An 18,198-nucleotide genomic window follows, 5' to 3' on the forward strand; every position below is an offset into this window, starting at 1 on the left:
GATCTCATTGAGACATATAAGATGATGAATGGGATGGATAGGATAGAGGTGGAGAGACTCTTCCCGCTCAGAAAGTACAGTAGGACTAGGGGGCACAGCCTCAAGATAAAGGGGGGGGCGGTTTAGAACGGAGTTGAGGAGGAACTTCTTCACTCAAAGGGTGGTGAATCTCTGGAATTCTCTGCCCATTGAGGTGGTGGAGGCTGCCTTGCTAAGTATTTTTAAGACGCGGGTTGAAGGGTTTTTGATAAGCGAGGGGATTAAAGGTTATGGGGAGAGGGCGGGAATGTGGAACTGAGCCACGACAGATCAGCCATGATCTTATTGAATGGCGGGGCAGGCTCGAAGGGCTAGATGGCCTACTCCTGCTCCTATTTCTTATGTTCTTATAGATTGGTACGTGTCCTCAGACTTTTGTACCTTTTTCCTGACAGAAGAAAGTGGAAGTGCATGTCCGGGGTGCATGGGATCCTTGACTATGCTGGCAGTTTTTTCAAGGCAGCAGGAAGTATAGACAGAATCAATGGATGGGAGGCTGATTTGTGTGATCGAACGAGCTTTTGGGGTCTTAGACAAAACAGAAGCCATACTAAGCTGTGATACAACCAGAAAGAATGCTTTCTATGGTGCATTTGTGAAAGCTGGTGAGAGTCTTGGATATGCCAAATTTCCTTAGCCTCCTGAGAAAGTAGAGGCATCGGTGTGCTTCCTTAACTATAGCGTTGGCGTGAAGGGACCAGAACAGGTTGTTGGTGATTTGGATACCTAGAAGATTAAAGCTCACGACCATTTCCACTTTGTCCCCGTTGATGTAGACAAGGGCATGTCCTGCACTATGCTTTGTGAAGTCAATGACTGTTTCCTTTGTTTTGTTGACAATGAGGGAGAGATTATTGTGGTCGCACCAGTTCCCCATATTCCCTATCTCTTTCCGGTGTTCTGTCTCATCATTGTTTGAGGTACAAGTTACTATGGTCGTGTCATCAGCACACTTGAAAATTGAATTGGAGGGGAATTTGACCACACAGTCAGAGGTGTACAAGAAGTATAGTAAGGGGCTAAGGGCACAGCTTTGTGGGGCACAGGTATTAAGGATGATCGTGGAGGAAGTGTTGTCGCCTATCCTTACTGACTGCCATCTATGGGTTAGGAAGCCTAGGATCCAGTCGCTGAGGGAGGAGCTGAGCCCTAGACCACGGAGTTTGGAGATACATTTTGTAAGAATAATGGTGTTGAAGGCTGAGCTGTAATCAATGAATAGGAGTCTGACATAGGTGCCTTTGTTATCTAGTTGTTCCAGTGTTGAGTGTAGGGCCAGGGAGATGGCATCTACTGTGGACTTGTTGTGGCGGTAGGCGAACTGTGGTGGAGCCAGACAAACTGGGAGGCTGGAATTGATTCATGCCATTTGAAGCCATCATTTGAAGCATTTCGTAATGATGGATGTCAGAGCCACCAGACAATACTTATTAAGGCAGTGTTACAGGGCGTTAAAAACTGTTTGGTATATCTGAATGAACCCCTTGTATTCTTAAGTAGGTTGACTGCATATATTTATTAACTACAAGAACTATGTGTGTATATAGCGTTCAAGCGAGGAGCTGTCTCCATGCTAGCTTGTGCCCACAACTCTGTTCAACACTACCTGGGTGTGAGTCAAGTGTTCTTTTGCATCACTCTGTGGATGGTACTGTACTTAACCCCATGTTAACCCTATGCGTGCCAGCTCTATATACTACACCTCCCTCCAAATCTTTATTCAATGTTTTTCAAGTTATTCTCATTTATCTCATGTATTTATGGTAAATGTGAGGTCATCCATTTTGGTAGGAATAACAGCAAAATGGACTATTATTTAAATGGTAAAAAATTGCAACATGCTGCAGTGCAGAGACTTTTTGGTGTCCTTGTGCAGGAATCTCAAGGAGTTGGTTTGCAGGTGCAGCAGGTAATTAAGAAGGCAAATGGAATTTTGTCCTTCATTGCTAGAGGGATGGAGTTTAAAAACAGTGAGATTATGTTGCAGCTGTATAAGGTGTTGGTGAGGCCACACCTGGAGTACTGTGTACAGTTTTGGTCTCCTTACTTGAGAAAGGGTACACTGGCACTGGAGGGGACACAGAAGAGATCCATTAGGTTGGTTCCAGAGCTGAAAGGGTTGGCTTATGAGGAGAGACTGAGTAGACTGGGGCTATACTCAGTGGAATTCAGAAGAATGAGGGGAGATCTTATAGAAATATATAAGCTTATGAAGGGAATAGATAAGATAGAAGCAGGGAAGTTGTTTCGACTGGCGGATGAAACTAGAACTAGGGGGCATTGCCTCAAAATAAGGGGAAGCAGATTTAGGACTGAGTTGAGGAGGAACTTCTTCACACAAAGGATTGTGAACATGTGGAATTTCCTGCCCAATGAAGCACTTGAAGCTACCTCATTAAATGTTTTTAAGGCAAGGACTGATAAATTTTTGAACAGTAATAGAATTAAGGGTTATGATGAGCAGGTGAGTAAGTGGAGCTGCATCCACAAAAAGATCAGGCATGATCTTACTTAGTGGCGGAGGAGGCTTGAGGGGCCAGATGGCCTACTCCTGCTCCTAGTTCTTATGTTCTTATGTTTACATCATTGTTATTATCCATATTCTCCCTTGAGGTCTCTGGGTTCATAGTGTCAGGTGGCCTGGAGGCCTTATGACACGACTGTATCTTGTTCACACTACTGTCAGAGGAGTGGTAGGCTCTATTGCTGCTGGTTCTTCCTGTAATTTTGGAGGTTATTCTGGCATCAGGGTATCTTTTAATCTTCTCTTTCCATTATTTGGTATTGAACGACTCTTTGTCTATTCAGCATTTGTGGTAAAGATGATTGTTGTTCTATTATGTTTCTTGTGCGTTGGATGACCATTGTGCTCACTTCTGTATCCTTTATTCCTCTTGTCTGTGTTGTTACCATGTCCTCTTATGGAAGGTGGCATTTCCTGTTATGAGGATGTGATTTTTTTTTTAGTAAGCCCACCTTTCCATTGGACTGTGTGCTGCTGGCAAAGATAGCTGCTACTTGGTTCCAGCATTGTCTTTGATACAGTCATGCTGGCGATTGCTCTGTGGTCACAATGTTGACCTTATAAATCAGAGTCTGGGTTGAGGTTCTTGTGGTTATTGGCTGCTCTATTTTACAGTAAAAGAGGTATCTTTTAATCATATGAGTTGTTGGCTAGTCTGACCCACGAGAGCTTTCTGACATGTATAACACAAATGGACAAATTGGTTTTGCAAAGAGAGAAGACAGTTTTGAATTAAGTCCCAGTCAGGGTGATACTCCTTGTTTGAGCTCTTGGAAACTTGCAGTGATATATAATTATTGACAGAGGTTGCCTTGACATTGTCTGCTGTTTTGAGGAGAGTCAGGGCTCCATAGGCATCTCTGCTGAAGAGAGAAAAAGACTGGTTACAAATAATAAATATCAACTTGAAGATTCATTTGCTGCCGTATCTTAGTGATTCCAAAATCATGCATGTGACTAGAAGTCAAATTCCTCTAAGCCCATAAAATGGTTTGCTTTTTGTTCAACACCAGAGATCTCTTAGCCACAGTTCTTTCTCTGTCAGGACCATATCATTAGCCCCCATGTCCAGTTTAAAGTTTGTGAGATGGTTATTGATCGAAACGCCCGCAGTTGAAAATGAAAATCCAGGATTTTTGGCCTTCCCTAAAATTATGCCTCTGTGTCCTCTTGGTGTGCAATCACAATCTTATGAATCTCTTTGGAACTTGAAGTGTTTTGACCTTGCAAAGTTTGTCAAAGTGTGAAATGAAGCCTGTTAATTTATTTGCATTCTCTCTTTAATGCCTTTCTTTCTCTGTGTGTCTGACTTGTCTGACTGATGTATCTTTCTGCCTCTTGCTCTCTCATGCTATGCTTTAGAATATTGTGTAATGTAGAACTTATGGCTCTTACCCTGTTTCTTTCAGTTCATAATACAGGAGTGAATTTGTAAATTTGGAAAATAATTCAAGTGAAATTAGCCTTTTACTTAATGGTATGCTGTCATTCTTAACTTAAATTGATTCCTCTGTGGGACTTCAGATTTTCCAAAACTAATGTATAGGAAGAATTCAGTAATAACTACTTTTGTCCATCATGTTAGCTGCCTGCATTTTGGGGCCCTTTGTGCCACATATTATAAAACAGAAATGAATATAGTTGTGTTTGGGCTTCTGGAATCATTGCCATTAATTTTGGGAATCAACATGATATAATCTAACAATTGAACCCAGATGTTTCTCTTTCTGCAGATGCTACCTAACCTGTTGATTGTTTCCAGCATTTTTTTAAAATTTTATTTCAGAATTCCAATATCTGCAGCATTTTGCTTTTATTCCAGATTTTGTTTTTAAGTTTTGTTGTACATTTGTGTGTGCCAGGATAAACTTTACTTACTAATATACTTGCAGCATTTAATTAATAATTATTTTGCTGCTAGGTTACCATATGGGGAAAATGAATTTCATTCAGAATTCTTTAGTGGTATTTTATCTGTACAATTAAAGCTCCAATTTAAAGTAGTATAAAATCCCTTCTTGGAGTTGGTATCATTGTATCAAACCCAAGCAATGTGGTATTGTGTTTAAAATGTGATATTAAAACTTGATTTTTGAAAAGCTGGTTAGATGCATCAATGTTTCAGCATTTGTGAAACCATTGTAAGACATTATTTACATTATGTTAGTGTTGGTGCATAACAATTTTTCCCTGGGTTAGGAATTATTATTGGGGTTCACACAGTTGTTTTAGTGTCTTTGCAAAGTGAACACATTTTGTGTGGGGAACACTCCGTCATTCAAATTGTTTGTTTAAATTTGTGATAACTGGGAATGACCCTGTGCATGCAAGTACAGTTGCACAGCTCTCTTCTGGTTCAGAGAGTTTTTTGAGAATCAGGCAATACTTTTTTTAAATATCAGGATGAAGTTAATCTCTTGCTCTAAATGGAAGTAACAACGGAAACATCTTCTAATTCTTACTGGACGTCTATGAATAAAATTGAAATTTAAAGTTGGATTTACTCCAGTTTTTACGCAAATTCGACAATTAGAATTTATTTAGGAGAATCCCATCCCATAATTGTGGAATAATGAAGAGTTGCACCTTTAGCATACAAAGGATATGAAACTAAGTTTTCATTAATTTCAAATTTAAAATTGCTATTTGAGTGCTTAGTGCAGCTGAGTTTACTTTGCTCTTGCCTATAATACATGAGCAGTTTGTTAAGCAATCAGAAGTAGGCACCAGCGCATCACCCAATGCTGATAGTATAAGATCACAAATCACCATGATAATAGACTACAATTTTTATGGGATTCTGAAGCTTAAATTTTGTCCATTAAAATACACACCTTTTTAGATCAATTTTATTGAATGTAAATGGGTTGAATGCCCATTGGAAGCTTCCAGTAAAACTAGAGAAATCTTGGTTAAAACACTTTTAATGCATTCAGATTTAATAAAGTTCTTGAGTAACTACAGTTGAAATGACATTTTCTCTGTGGTTTACTTTTTTAATTTAGGCTTTAATAGATGAAGACAGGTTGCTATCAAGGCTAGAAGTAATGGGAAACCAATTGCAAGCTTATTCAAAGGTAAGTAATGCCATTAACTGTTTTGCTTTGCTGTAATTATTTCAGAAGTAAGTGGTCATGGTTGCAAAGAAAGGCTCAGTTGGGCCATTTTAATGGAATAGTGAAGGTTAAGGGGGCTCTAAACAGATTTTCGAAATTATGAAAAACATTGAAGAAGAAATAGGGACAAATTGTTCCTATCAGTTGTTGAATCAGTAATGGGAGCGGAGTTTGACCATTATAACTGGAAGAATATAGTTTTTTTAAATACATGAAGGATCATTAGAGCATATCTAAAAAGGAATTGAAAAAGTTTTTGAAACGAATGCGAAAGGATACAGAGAGCGTGGAAGTAAGAATAAAATGGATATTTATACAGTCAGTCAAATGGTAATCTCCAGTGTTCTATGTTATTGACACTGCGAAACCAAGATGTCAGTTGAAGTAATTTGAATAAATAATCCAAATAATTTCATTGATTGGCTTTCTCTTGCCTACAAGTTGTTTATTGTCAATTTCTTCTTGCTCCCTTTTTTTTGAATTGGCTATTTTTCTACAAATTTAGTGTATTTGAGGCAATTGGCTTTGTTCAGTTACCAGTGTTGTGTTTGACTCAAACTTAGTTTTGATTTATATAAAAGAAAATCCATCTGAACATTTGATGTGATGGATGTGGTCCGAAACTGTATGGATACATACATGGTAGCTTTAGTCTAAAGTATTGCCTATATTTCATTGTTAAAGGCTTGTTTGTCCATTTTTTTAATAAGATGCAGATATTCACAATTATCAGAACATGGAAAGAAAGTTTCGAACTATAATAACTTAGCTTCAATACATTTCTTAAGTTGGATTTACTCCAGTTTTTACGCAAATTCGACAATTAGAATTTATTTAGGAGAATCCCATCCCATAATTGTGGAATAATGAAGAGTTGCTTCTTTAGCATACAAAAGATATGAAACTAAGTTTTCATTAATTTCAAACCAAAGGAAATGGCATTGAATGTAAATGTTTAGATTGGACACAGCTAATTGAACCTTGCAGATGCTTTAACTTTGCAGTGTGGTAAAATTTAAATGACAATAGCATTATTTAAATGACATTATGATTTGCAGATGAAGTTTGCTTTAGATAAATCCGAGGTGATGCATTTTGGTAGATTGAACTAGGGCAGGACTTATTCAGTTAATAGTAGGGCATTAGGAAGAGTTACAGAACAAAGAGATCTAGGGTTGATGTTCATAGCTGCTTGAAAGTGGAATCACAGGTGGACAGAATGGTGAAGAAGGCGTTCGGCATGCTTGGTTTCATTGGTCATAAGAACATAAGAACGTAAGAAATAGGAGCAGGAGTAGGCCATCTAGCCCTTCGAGCCTGCCCCGCCATTCAATAAGATCATGGCTGATCTGTTGTGGCTCAGTTCCACTTTCCCGCCCTCTCCCCATAACCCTTAATCCCCTCTCTTATCAAGAACCCATCAACCCGCTTCTTGAAAATATTTAGCGAGGCAGCCTCCACCACTTCAACGGGCAGAGAATTCCAGAGATTCACCACCCTTTGAGTGAAGAAGTTCCTCCTCAACTCCGTTCTAAACCGCCTCCCCTTTATCTTGAGGCTGTGCCCCCTAGTCCTACTGTCTTTTTTGAGCGGGAAGAGTCTCTCCACCTCTATCCTATCCATCCCATTCATCATCTTATACGTCTCAATGAGATCTCCCCTCATTCTTCTAAACTCTAACGAGTACAAGCCTAGTTTATTCAGCCTCTCCTCATAGCTCAATCCCCTCAACTCCGGTATCAGCCTAGTAAACCTCCTCTGCACTCCCTCCAGGGCCAAAATATCCTTGCGCAGGTGCGGCGCCCAAAACTGCACACAGTACTCCAGCTGCGGCCTCACCAATGCCCTATACAGCTGCAGCAAGACCTCCCTACTTTTATATTCAATCCCCCTCGCTATGAAGGCCAGCATCCCATTTGCCTTCCTGACCACCTGCTGCACCTGCAAGCTGGGTTTTTGCGACTCATGCACAAGGACCCCGAGGTCCCTCTGCACCGTCGCCTGCTGCAGTTTTTTGCCACGTAAGTAATAGTCCTTCCTACCATTCTTCCTACCAAAGTGGACCACCTCACACTTGCCAACATTAAATTCCATTTGCCATTTCCTGGCCCATTCGCCCAGCCTATCTAGATCCTTCTGCAGACTCTCCACACCCTCCGCACAATTTGCCTTTCCCCCAATCTTGGTGTCATCAGCAAATTTCGACACCCTGCACTCGGTTCCCTCCTCCAGATCATCTATATAAATGGTAAATAGCTGAGGCCCCAGCACCGACCTCTGGGGCACCCCACTAGTCACCAACCGCCAATCCGAATAGCACCCATTGACCCCCACTCTCTGCCTCCTATTTGACAACCAATCCTCTACCCACGCTAACACCCTACCCCCAACTCCATGTCCCATGACCTTCTGCAATAACCTCATGTGAGGTACCTTGTCAAACGCCTTCTGAAAATCCAGAAAGACCACATCCACCGGCTCTCCTCTATCCACTGCCCTAGACACATCCTCATAGAACTCCAGTAAATTTGTCAGACACGACTTCCCTTTAATGAAACCGTGTTGCGTCCGCCCTATCAAGCAATTCCCTTCAAGATGCCTCGCAATTTCCTCCTTAATGACGGATTCTAACATTTTACCTACCACAGACGTTAAACTAACCGGCCTATAATTCCCCGCCTTTTGCCTGGCACCCTTCTTAAACAACGGCGTAACATTAGCCGTTTTCCAATCTTCCGGCACTTCCCCGGAATCCAGCGACGTCTGGAAAATAACCACCATCAGAACATTGAATACAGGAGTTGGGACGTCTTGTTGAAGTTGTACAACATATTGGTATGGCCACACTTGGAATACTGTGTACAGTTCTGGTCACTATTATAGAAAGGATATTAGTAAACTAGAAAGAGTGCAGAAAAAATTTACTCGGATGCTACCAGGACTTAATGGTTTGAATTATAAGGAGAGACTGGATAGACAGGGACTTTCTTCTCTGGAGTGTAGAAGGCTAAGGGGTTACCTTATAGGGGTCTATAGAATATTTGAGGGGCATAGATCAGCTCGATAGTCAATATCTTTTCCCAAAGGTAAGGGAGTCTAAAACTAGAGGGCATAGGTTTAAGGTGAGAGGGGAGAGATACAAAAAGGTACAGAGGGCAATTGTTTCACAGAAGGTGGTGAATGTCTGGAACAAGCTGCCAGAAGTAGTAGTAGATTTGGGTACAATTTTGTCTTTTAAGAAGCATTTAGACAGTTACATGGGTAAGATGGGTGTAGAGGGATATGGGCTAAATGCAGGCAATTGGGACTAGCTTAGGGGTTTAAAAAAAGAGTTTCCATGCTGTAAACTTCTATGACTCAATAGAAAGAAGTCTACATAGATATAATCTAACAATTGAACCCAGATGTTTCTCTTTCTGCAGATGCTACCTAACCTGTTGATTGTTTCCAGCATGTTTTTTAAATTATATTTCAGAATTCCAATATCTGCAGCATTTTGCTTTTATTCCAGATTTTGTTTTTAAGTTTTGTTGTACATTTGTGTGTGCCAGGATAAACTTTACTTACTAATATACTTGCAGCATTTAATTAATAATTATTTTGCTGCTAGGTTACCATATGGGGAAAATGAATTTCATTCAGAATTCTTTAGTGGTATTTTATCTGTACAATTAAAGCTCCAATTTAAAGTAGTATAAAATCCCTTCTTGGAGTCGGTATCATTGTATCAAACCCAAGCAATGTGGTATTGTGTTTAAAGTGTGATGTTAAAACTTAATTTAACTTGATTGAAATAGTAAACCACAGGGCAGTGGACAAAAGCAATGCAAATTAAACGGTATGGAAGAAGGGAAGATGTGCCAAAAAGGGTAAAATAAAAGTATGGCTGAAGGACAGGACAGAGATACTTCGATAATTCCAATAAGAAATAAATTGGCATGAGTAACATTGGGTCTGCAGAGGAATATGCTGTGGGAGGAAATTGTTGAGATTGGATTGGGCAAGAATATGAAGGAATCTTAAAGCAGTAAATTAGTTCACTGGGAAATGGAAACCCAATTGAACTCGGTCAGGGTTGTGTGAGCGGAAGGAGGTATATGTGCAAATATGAAATAAGCACTAAAGTTTAGTGAATTGTAGGTTGTAGAGTATGAAATAAAACTACAAGTAGAGTTTTTTGGGGGAAAAAAACAAATATTAGGAAAATGAAGTCATGGAATAGGATTTGAAGAAATGGAGGAGAGGTGCAGAGGGAGGTAGGCCAAAGATGGAGGACCAGTGAGTTGTGATTCAGATTTTGCAGACATGGCCTCAAATCAGCAAAATATATTCCAGTGAAAAAGATCAGCAAAAATATATTCCAGTGAAAAAGAAGGAATGTAAGAAAAGGGATAACCAGCTGTGGATAACTAAGGAAATAAAGGAGAATATCAAATTAAAAACCAATGCATACAGAGTGGCCAAAATTGGTGGGCAACTAGAAGATTGGGAAAGCTTTAAAAAACAACAAAGACTTGCTAAGAAAACGATAAAGAAAAGAAAGATAGATTATGAAACTAAGCTGGAAAAGAGTGGCTAAGGTAAATGTTGGACCCTTAGAAGATGAGAAGGGGGATTTAATAATGGGAAACGAGGAAATGGCTAAGGCCTTAAACAAGTTTTTTGAGTTGGTCTTCACGATAGAGGACACAAATAGCGTACCGATAATTGACGGTCATGGGACTGTAGGGGGTGAAGACCTTAAAATGATAACTATTACTAAAGAAGGTAGTGCTTGGTAGGCTAATGGGACTAAAGGTAGACAAGTCCCCGGGTCCATGTGGAATGCATCCCAGGCTACTAAAAGATACGGCAGAAGTAATAGGAGATGCGTTAGTTGTAATTTATCAAAATTCGCTGGACTCTGGGGAGGTGCCAGCTGATTGGAAAACAGCTAATGTAATGCCACTGTTTAAAAAAGGAGGTAGCCAAAACGCAGGTAACTACAGGCTGGTTAGCTTAACGTCCGTAGTTGGGAAAATGCTGGAATCCATCATTAAGGAAGAAATAGCAGGACACCTGGAAAAGAATGGTTCAATCAAGCAGATGCAGCATGGATTCACGAAGGGAAAGTCACAGAAACCATAGAAAATTACAGCTCAGAAACAGGCCTTTTGGCCCTTCTTGTCTGTGCTGAACCATTTTTTGCATAGTCCCACTCAACTGCACTTGGACCATATCCTTCCAAACCAGACTCATCCATGAACCCATCCAAATTATTCTTAAATGTTAAAAGTGACCCTGCATTTACCTCTTTATCCGGCAGCTTGTTTCATGCTCCCACCACACTCTGCGTGAAGAAGCCCCCCCCCACCACCACCACCACCACCCAATATTCCCTTTAAACTTTTCTCCTTTCACCCTTAACCCATGCCCTGTGGGTTTTTCTCCCCTAGCCTGAGTGGAAAAAGCCTGCTTGCATTCACTCTATCTATACCCATCAAAATCTTATACACTTCTATCAAATCTCCCCTCATTCTTCTACGTTCCAGGGAATAAAGTCCCAATCTATTCAATCTCTCTCTGTAATGTTTGACGAATTTACTGGATTTTTATGAAGATGTAACGAGTGCAGTTGACAGAGGGGAACAGGTGGATGTGGTGTTTTTAGATTTCCAGAAGGCGTTCGATAAGGTGCCTCACAAAAGGTTGCTGTATAAGATTAAGGTACATGGAGTTGGGGGTAAAGTTTTAGCGTGGATTGAGGATTGGCTATCTAACAGAAAGCAGAGTTTGTGATTAGTGGCGAGTCGCAGGGATCGGTGCTGGGGCCTCAACTGATTACCATATACATAAACGATCTGGAGGAGGGGATGGAGTGCAGGGTAACAAAGTTTGAGAACGACACAAAGATGAGTGGGAAAGCAAATTGCGTGGAGGACGCGGAAAGTCTGCAGAGAGATTTGGATAGGCTAAGTGAGTGGGCAAGGACCTGGCAGATGGAGTATAATGTTGGCAAGTATGAGGTTATCCACTTTGGAAGGAATAATAATAAAATGGACTATTACTTAACTAGTGAAAAATTACAACATGCTACTGTGCAGAGGGACTTGGGGGTCCTTGTACATGAATTGCAAAAACTCAGTTTGCAGGTGCAGCAGGTGATCAAGAAAGCAAGTGGAATGTTGGCCTTTATCGTGAGAGGGATGGAGTATAAAAGCAGGGAGGTCTTGCTGCAATTGTACAGGGTACTGGTGAGGCCGCAACTAGAGTACTGTGTGCAATTTTGGTCCCCTTATTTGCGCAAGGATACATTGGCTTTGGAGGGAGTGCAGAGAAGGTTCACCAGGTTGATTCCGGAAATGAGGGGGTTAGCTTATGAGGAGAGATTGAGTGGACTGGGCCTGTACTCGTTAGAGTTTAGAAGGCTGAGGGGCGATCTTATAAAGACATGTAAAATAATGATGGGGCTAGACAGGGTAGAAGCAGAGAGATTATTTCCACTTAGAAAGGAAACAAGAACTGGAGGGCACAGCCTCAAAATAAGGGGGAGTCAATTTAGAACAGAGTTGAGGAGGAACTTCTTTTCCCAGAGAGTAGTGAATCTTCGGAATCCTCTGCCCATTGAAGCAGTGGAGCCACCTCATTAAATGTGTTTAAGTCACAGGTAGATAGATTTTTGACCAATAAGGGAATTAAGGGTTATGGGGAGCAGGCGGGTAAGTGGAACTGAACCACTATCAGATCAGCCATGATCTTATTGAATGGCAGGGCTCGAGGGGCTAGATGGCCTATTCCTGCTCCTATTTCTTATGTAATTATGTAGGAGGAGCAGAAGAGTAGTTAACAGGAACGATAGAAATATAATGACAATGGATGCCAGGACTTGGAAAATAAAGAGGATGTTGGTGATAGACTGATTGCTTGCAATTCTTCAATTATTCCCAACAATGTAAAGCAAGTTGAATTTTGAAAAATACCAATTTTATCAAACGTTTTGTTCAGCTAAATTTAGATGAACAGTGAATATATTTGATATTTTGGTAGGCAAGACTCCCAAATATAGTGACCAAAATCTGTCACAAGAAGACAGAATTGATTGACTTCATTTAATTTTCCACAAATGTCTATAATGTGTTCTATTATTTTGGGTAAAAATTCCTTTTTTAAAAAATGTTAATACACATTGGATTTAAAAGTTTTGTTTTTTACCAGCTCTCTGGCTCTAAATTGAAAAGTAGTTTGAATACAAAATATTTGTCTAGCAGAGTTTTTATTTGAAACTCTTGATTGGGTATAGTGGAATGGAGGTTGTAAATTTTTCTGTTAATTTTTCAGTACATCGTGCAGCTGGACTATAAGCCATATATTTTCCCTTCCTGTCTGTACCTAACAGAACCAAACTGACGATGGCATAAGGAAAGAATTGGTGGCATTACAAGAAGATAAACATAGCTATGAGACAACAGCCAAAGAGTCCTTGAGGCGGGTCCTTCAGGAGAAAATAGAAGTAGTCCGGAAGCTTTCAGAGGTGGAGGTAATTTGATTCCTAAATATTCCTATGATTTTTTAAATCTCTAAACAATAAATATTGGTGCAATAATGTACCCAGTCAAGTAAGAGATAATGAAACTCAACTCTTCAGAGTGGTTCAAGTATGGACTTGATGGATTTTGCCTATCTTATTTCATGTAAATTTTACGTCTGGATCAATTAGTACAATATTGGTCTATCTTATGAGGTTCGAATTTTTTTTCCCCAAGAGTAGTAGATATGCAAAATGTTGCCTGTCAAAAATAGTTAGTGCCATGTAAATTAATTCCTGTCAAAATAATTATGAAGATTGGGGAAATGTGTTATTATTTATAAAATACTGCATCCAATCTTTCTAAATATCTGTGAAATACAGATGGTTAGGACATTAATTTGTGAAAATTCCCTGATATATATTTTACATGGTGTCGAAGGAAGAATGTTTTTGCTAAAAAATGTCCTCTACTAAATTATTGTGCTTGGTTTTGGACTGTTTTTCAGATGCTCCTCAAATCAAAGTTTAAATTATCCTGAGAAATTAGAATGCAGTTGGTTAAGTGCAGGTTTTGATGCGCAAATGCCTATATTTTTAACAAGAGTACATGGTGAATGTTCTGACTTGAGTAAATATTTTGATGCGTAGAGTCAGTTTGCATTATTCCGAATCTTATGAAGGACAAACAACTGCTGAATTGCTGACTTTTCTAGTGTGTGATTTTAAAAGTCCAGGGGATTATTTCCTCTGGTCTGAAATCATTCCAGAATTCATTGACAATATTAATGTATTTTAATGTTACAGCGAAGTCTGAGTAACACAGAGGATGAATGCACCCATTTGAAGGAAATGAATGATAGAACACAGGAAGAACTGAGAGAACTGGCCAATAAGTACAATGGAGCTGTTAATGAAATTAAAGAGTTCACTGACAAATTAAAGGTAAGCTTGAATGAATTGCATTTTAAGTAAACAATATTTTTAAAACTACCACTTCTTTGTTGAATCTATGAAAGAATTTTGGGATTTCTTGCATTTTTAGAAGGAAGGTAAGCCTAGTGCAGAATCCAACTTTACATTCAGGTATTCAACACTTCTGAACAAGTGAGGTACCCCAGAGACCATGTTTAGGCCCTTTCAGCTTTTAAGATGTATCATAATTAGCTTGGGCAAAAATATAGTAAGCACATCTTCAGATTTGCAGATAATGATGTATGAGGCACAGAATATAATGTCTCTGGATAGGAAAGGATTTTGGATCATAGGGCCAGTGTGAAACTGTGAGAATATTTAAAGTGAGAGACTTTGGGCAGGATTTTAAGGCCTTGCTCAATCCCGAGATCTGAAAATCTTGTCCGAGGTCAACGGACCTTCCCATTGTCCACCCTCACCCTATTCCTGTGATGGGCTGGGTGTGAGAATTCTGGCGTAAGAATCAGTAAGAAAGAGAATACGTTTACAGGCATAGTTGTATACCATTCTGTCAAAGACCAAGGCCTGGAGCTTTAAAAAGGCAACCGGTGTAGTGTTTGCTTTGGCAAAATTATTAAATACAAATTTAAAAATCCTGTTTATCCATGCAAGATACTGGTAACATCTTTTGGCCATCTCATCAATGGTCAGCTATTTGCATTTGGAAGTGAACAAAGTTGGGAATCAAGAATATTAAAGTTAACAAGAAAAACTTACAATTCTGTTTTGGATTAATGAAAGTGAAAACTTTCATTCAAAATAACCTGATTATTGTTCTCAATAATTAACAAAGTTGACCTGAACAAGTTCAGAGTCTGATGAAATTTTTACTGGAACTGTAAACAGACTTGTGGAATGAAGCGCGAGATAGGCCAGTGAAGAAAATTATTAAAATAGGTTCAAAAGAAGGGATTACAGGATGTACAGAAGTGTCCATGTAATTGAGATCAGTCAAAAATGTCTGGGTCTCTAGTACCAACTGGATTTTTTCTTTTACTTTTGTTTTATTTTAAGTTTTAAATAGACTGAAAAATGACCTGTGACAAGTGAGAGCAGTTTTGACAGTTTTCTCTTGTCTGTTTGCAAAGTCATTTTCTTTCTTTGTTCTTTGTCTCTTCAAGTCTCTTCTTTTAACACTGAGGTGTTAAAAAATTCTTTCTTTTCCTGTCTTCTCCAGTTTGAGGAAGACTGCCCCCGCAACCCCTAAGCACCTGTTACTAAACTTTGTTTTTGTGGGCTTTTATGAGTTGTTTACCTGATGTCAATCACTTGTTCAAATAGTATTGGCCAATGAGTAAAAGGGAAGGCATTCAAGATATATCACCTTCGCCTTGTCCGCCACTATGGGTGAGGTCATCTTTTGGCTTATCTCGTGCTGGATGCCATTTGTTAACTCCTGCCAGACACTTGTAGAGATAGGAGAGTACGTAAAGCACAGCAAGGATCCCTGAGAGCACCATCATCATGGCCATTATCTTTGTTTTGTCTTGATCACCAACTGCTAGAGATTGCTTACATTTTTCCAGGGAGGAAGAAAACCGCTTTTTTGCCAGGTGGCCTGCAGCTTTGCTTAACTCCTTAAAATTATATAATATTCTGAAAAGTACCGTTTTCTCAATCTTTAATTGAACCTGCACTTCGCTATTTGAATTCTATATTAGCCTTCTTTGAATAATAAAATATCCATCTGAAAGATTTCATGCCCGTTTTAGCCTCTGCTTAAAAGTTAAGGGATGGAATCTTGTATCGTACAGCACACAGAGTTTACACAAGGTTCATTTTTGCCTTTTTGCTGACGGTGGCATATGACTCGTATAATCTGTACATCTTTATAGATTTTTATATAACAAATCTGAAGCATTACATCTACATAATTATGCAATTACTTTTGAGCACTTGACAAACAATGGCAATTTGATGATCTTTGTTTAAAAGAACTAATAATATTCTGGTTTCCTTTTCTTAAGTACAAAGCGACGATTTGTGCACCTTACTGTTCTACAGATCTGTATCTGTAGATTTTTTAAAAATTCACATCTTTAATATAAAATACCTTAAGAAAAGTGGCACAAGGTTTCTTGTACGTTCTAAACATTTTTTGAAAATTTAACTCTCAGCCGCTTTTAAGTATTATGTCTGCACACTCTAAATATACTTAGTTTGCCAATAAGGGCTATTGCAAATTGGAATTCGAATCAATTATTGTAAACTTGTACTGCAAATGCAAACTGCAGAATTAAGTGAACATAAGTAGAATAGTGAAATGTTTTGCACAAAATTATAGCATTATAAATATATTTTTGACTGTGAACCTTTATAACTTTAGCAATAGCAAATTTGCACTTAATTATCTTGCAGTCATATTTTTATTTTGTCAATCTGTTTTCATATTTCCACCCCATGTAGCTTTTCTCCGTAGGTATTTTCATTTTATTTGATGTCAAAATTTTTAGGTTAACTGTCTGTAATATGGTTAATAGTTTAATAAACTTTTTTTAAGTTAATCTAAAAACATAGGGCAGAATTTTATCATTTTTTGAGTAAGAGTGAACATAGGTGGGAAAAGCTCATTGTTCCATTGCTGGATGCCCACCCTCCCCCAAAAAAAACTACAGACGTGGACACAGACACTTCGGCTTCCATGGACTTTGCCCTTGGAAACACCTGTCCTTGGCGTTATCCTGGGGGGGGGATCGTAGAAACTAGAAGCAGGAATAGGCCATTTGGCCCTTCAACCCTGCTCTGCCATTCATTCTGATCATTAAATTCAAAATCCTGATCCCCCTGCGCCCCCCTTCCCCTTATATCCCTTTAGCTCGTAGAGCTATATCTAATTTCTTCTTGAATCCTAACATAGAGGGACGATACAGTGGGGAAGTGAGGAAGCTCGCCAATGATATTTAAAAATATGGCATTGGGGTTCCCAACCTTTCATGGCGAGAACCTCATTATGTCATTGGCAGGAGCTGGCACAATTGAATGGCAAAACATGTCCAGTAAAAGCCATTTACACACTCCAGTTGGATTCTCTATGTCAGGAACTTTCTTGCCACTGAAAACGTGGAAATGGAATCCCAGCCTGTCCCAAATGTACTGCTTAAAGCAGACAACATTGAATAGCACTGCGAGAACTTATTTTTATTTTTCATGGAATGTGGGTATTACTAACAAGGCCAATATTTTGCTCATCCTAGTTGTTCATGAATTGAGTAGCTTCCTTAGCCATTTCAGAGGGCAAGGGCAGTTAAGAATTTACCACATTGCTGTGGATCTGGAGCCACATGTAGGTCAGGATGGCAGGTTTTCTTCCCAAAAGAATGTTGGTGAACTAGATGGGCTTTTACAACAATCACCAATAAATTCATGGTCACCGTCTTTGAGACAGCTTTCAATTCCAGATTTTGTTTCTACTTGAATTTTTAAAAATTCCACCAGCTACCATGGACGACCGTTACTCGTGCAGTAACATGACCGTAATACCACTGTCTTTCTCTCCAGTTTGAAAATCCTTAACCAACGTGACTGTTTTTTAGTGATTTACTATGCCAATTTTGTCTGTGAACAGCAGGCAGAGGGGAAACAAGAAGAGATTCAGCAGAAAGCCCTGTCGGAGAAGAAGGAGTTACAACACACAATAGATGAAATGGAAGAGAAGGAACAGTTACTTCAGGCTAGGATTGAAGCCTTACAAGCTGACAATGATTTCACCAATGAACGTCTTAATGCTTTACAAGGTAAGTAGAACTTCAAGTGGCTCACTGATTTTTTGCTTAAAGGAAAAATATGGGCAAAGAACTTGAGGTTAATAAAACTCTGCCATCCAGACAGCTAAGTGGTCAGCCTATAATTTTCTGACTGATCACTAACGGAATTCAGCTCAGCTGCTTTCTTCTCCTCTCCCAATTTTCCAGCACCTCTTCCTCCTCATCTCTAATCATTCCAACTTTAAAAGCTACACTGCTTGATCAAGTATCTTTTTGCCCTCTTGTTTTTTCTTTGCCTCTTCTGAATGCTCTTAAAAACATCTGACCACAATATGC

At 39.3% G+C, this 18,198-nt stretch overlaps 1 protein-coding gene across 22 annotated transcripts in view; it reads left to right on the forward strand.

The window, feature by feature from the left end:
* Positions 1–18,198, forward strand: part of slmapa (sarcolemma associated protein a) — a 202,206-nt gene that overhangs the window by 84,474 nt on the left and 99,534 nt on the right. For all 22 annotated transcript variants that reach the window (XM_080182862.1, XM_080182858.1, XM_080182886.1 and 19 more), the window contains exons 7-10: positions 5,569–5,640; positions 13,055–13,195; positions 13,991–14,128; positions 17,724–17,892. In XM_080182862.1, coding sequence (XP_080038988.1) covers positions 5,569–5,640; positions 13,055–13,195; positions 13,991–14,128; positions 17,724–17,892 — 520 coding nt within the window. The remainder of the gene's footprint in view (positions 1–5,568; positions 5,641–13,054; positions 13,196–13,990; positions 14,129–17,723; positions 17,893–18,198) is intronic.

Source organism: Carcharhinus amblyrhynchos, chromosome 3 (genome assembly GCF_965287045.1).
Source record: "Carcharhinus amblyrhynchos chromosome 3, sCarAmb.v2.hapA, whole genome shotgun sequence".
Classification (NCBI taxonomy): Eukaryota; Metazoa; Chordata; class Chondrichthyes; order Carcharhiniformes; family Carcharhinidae; genus Carcharhinus; species Carcharhinus amblyrhynchos.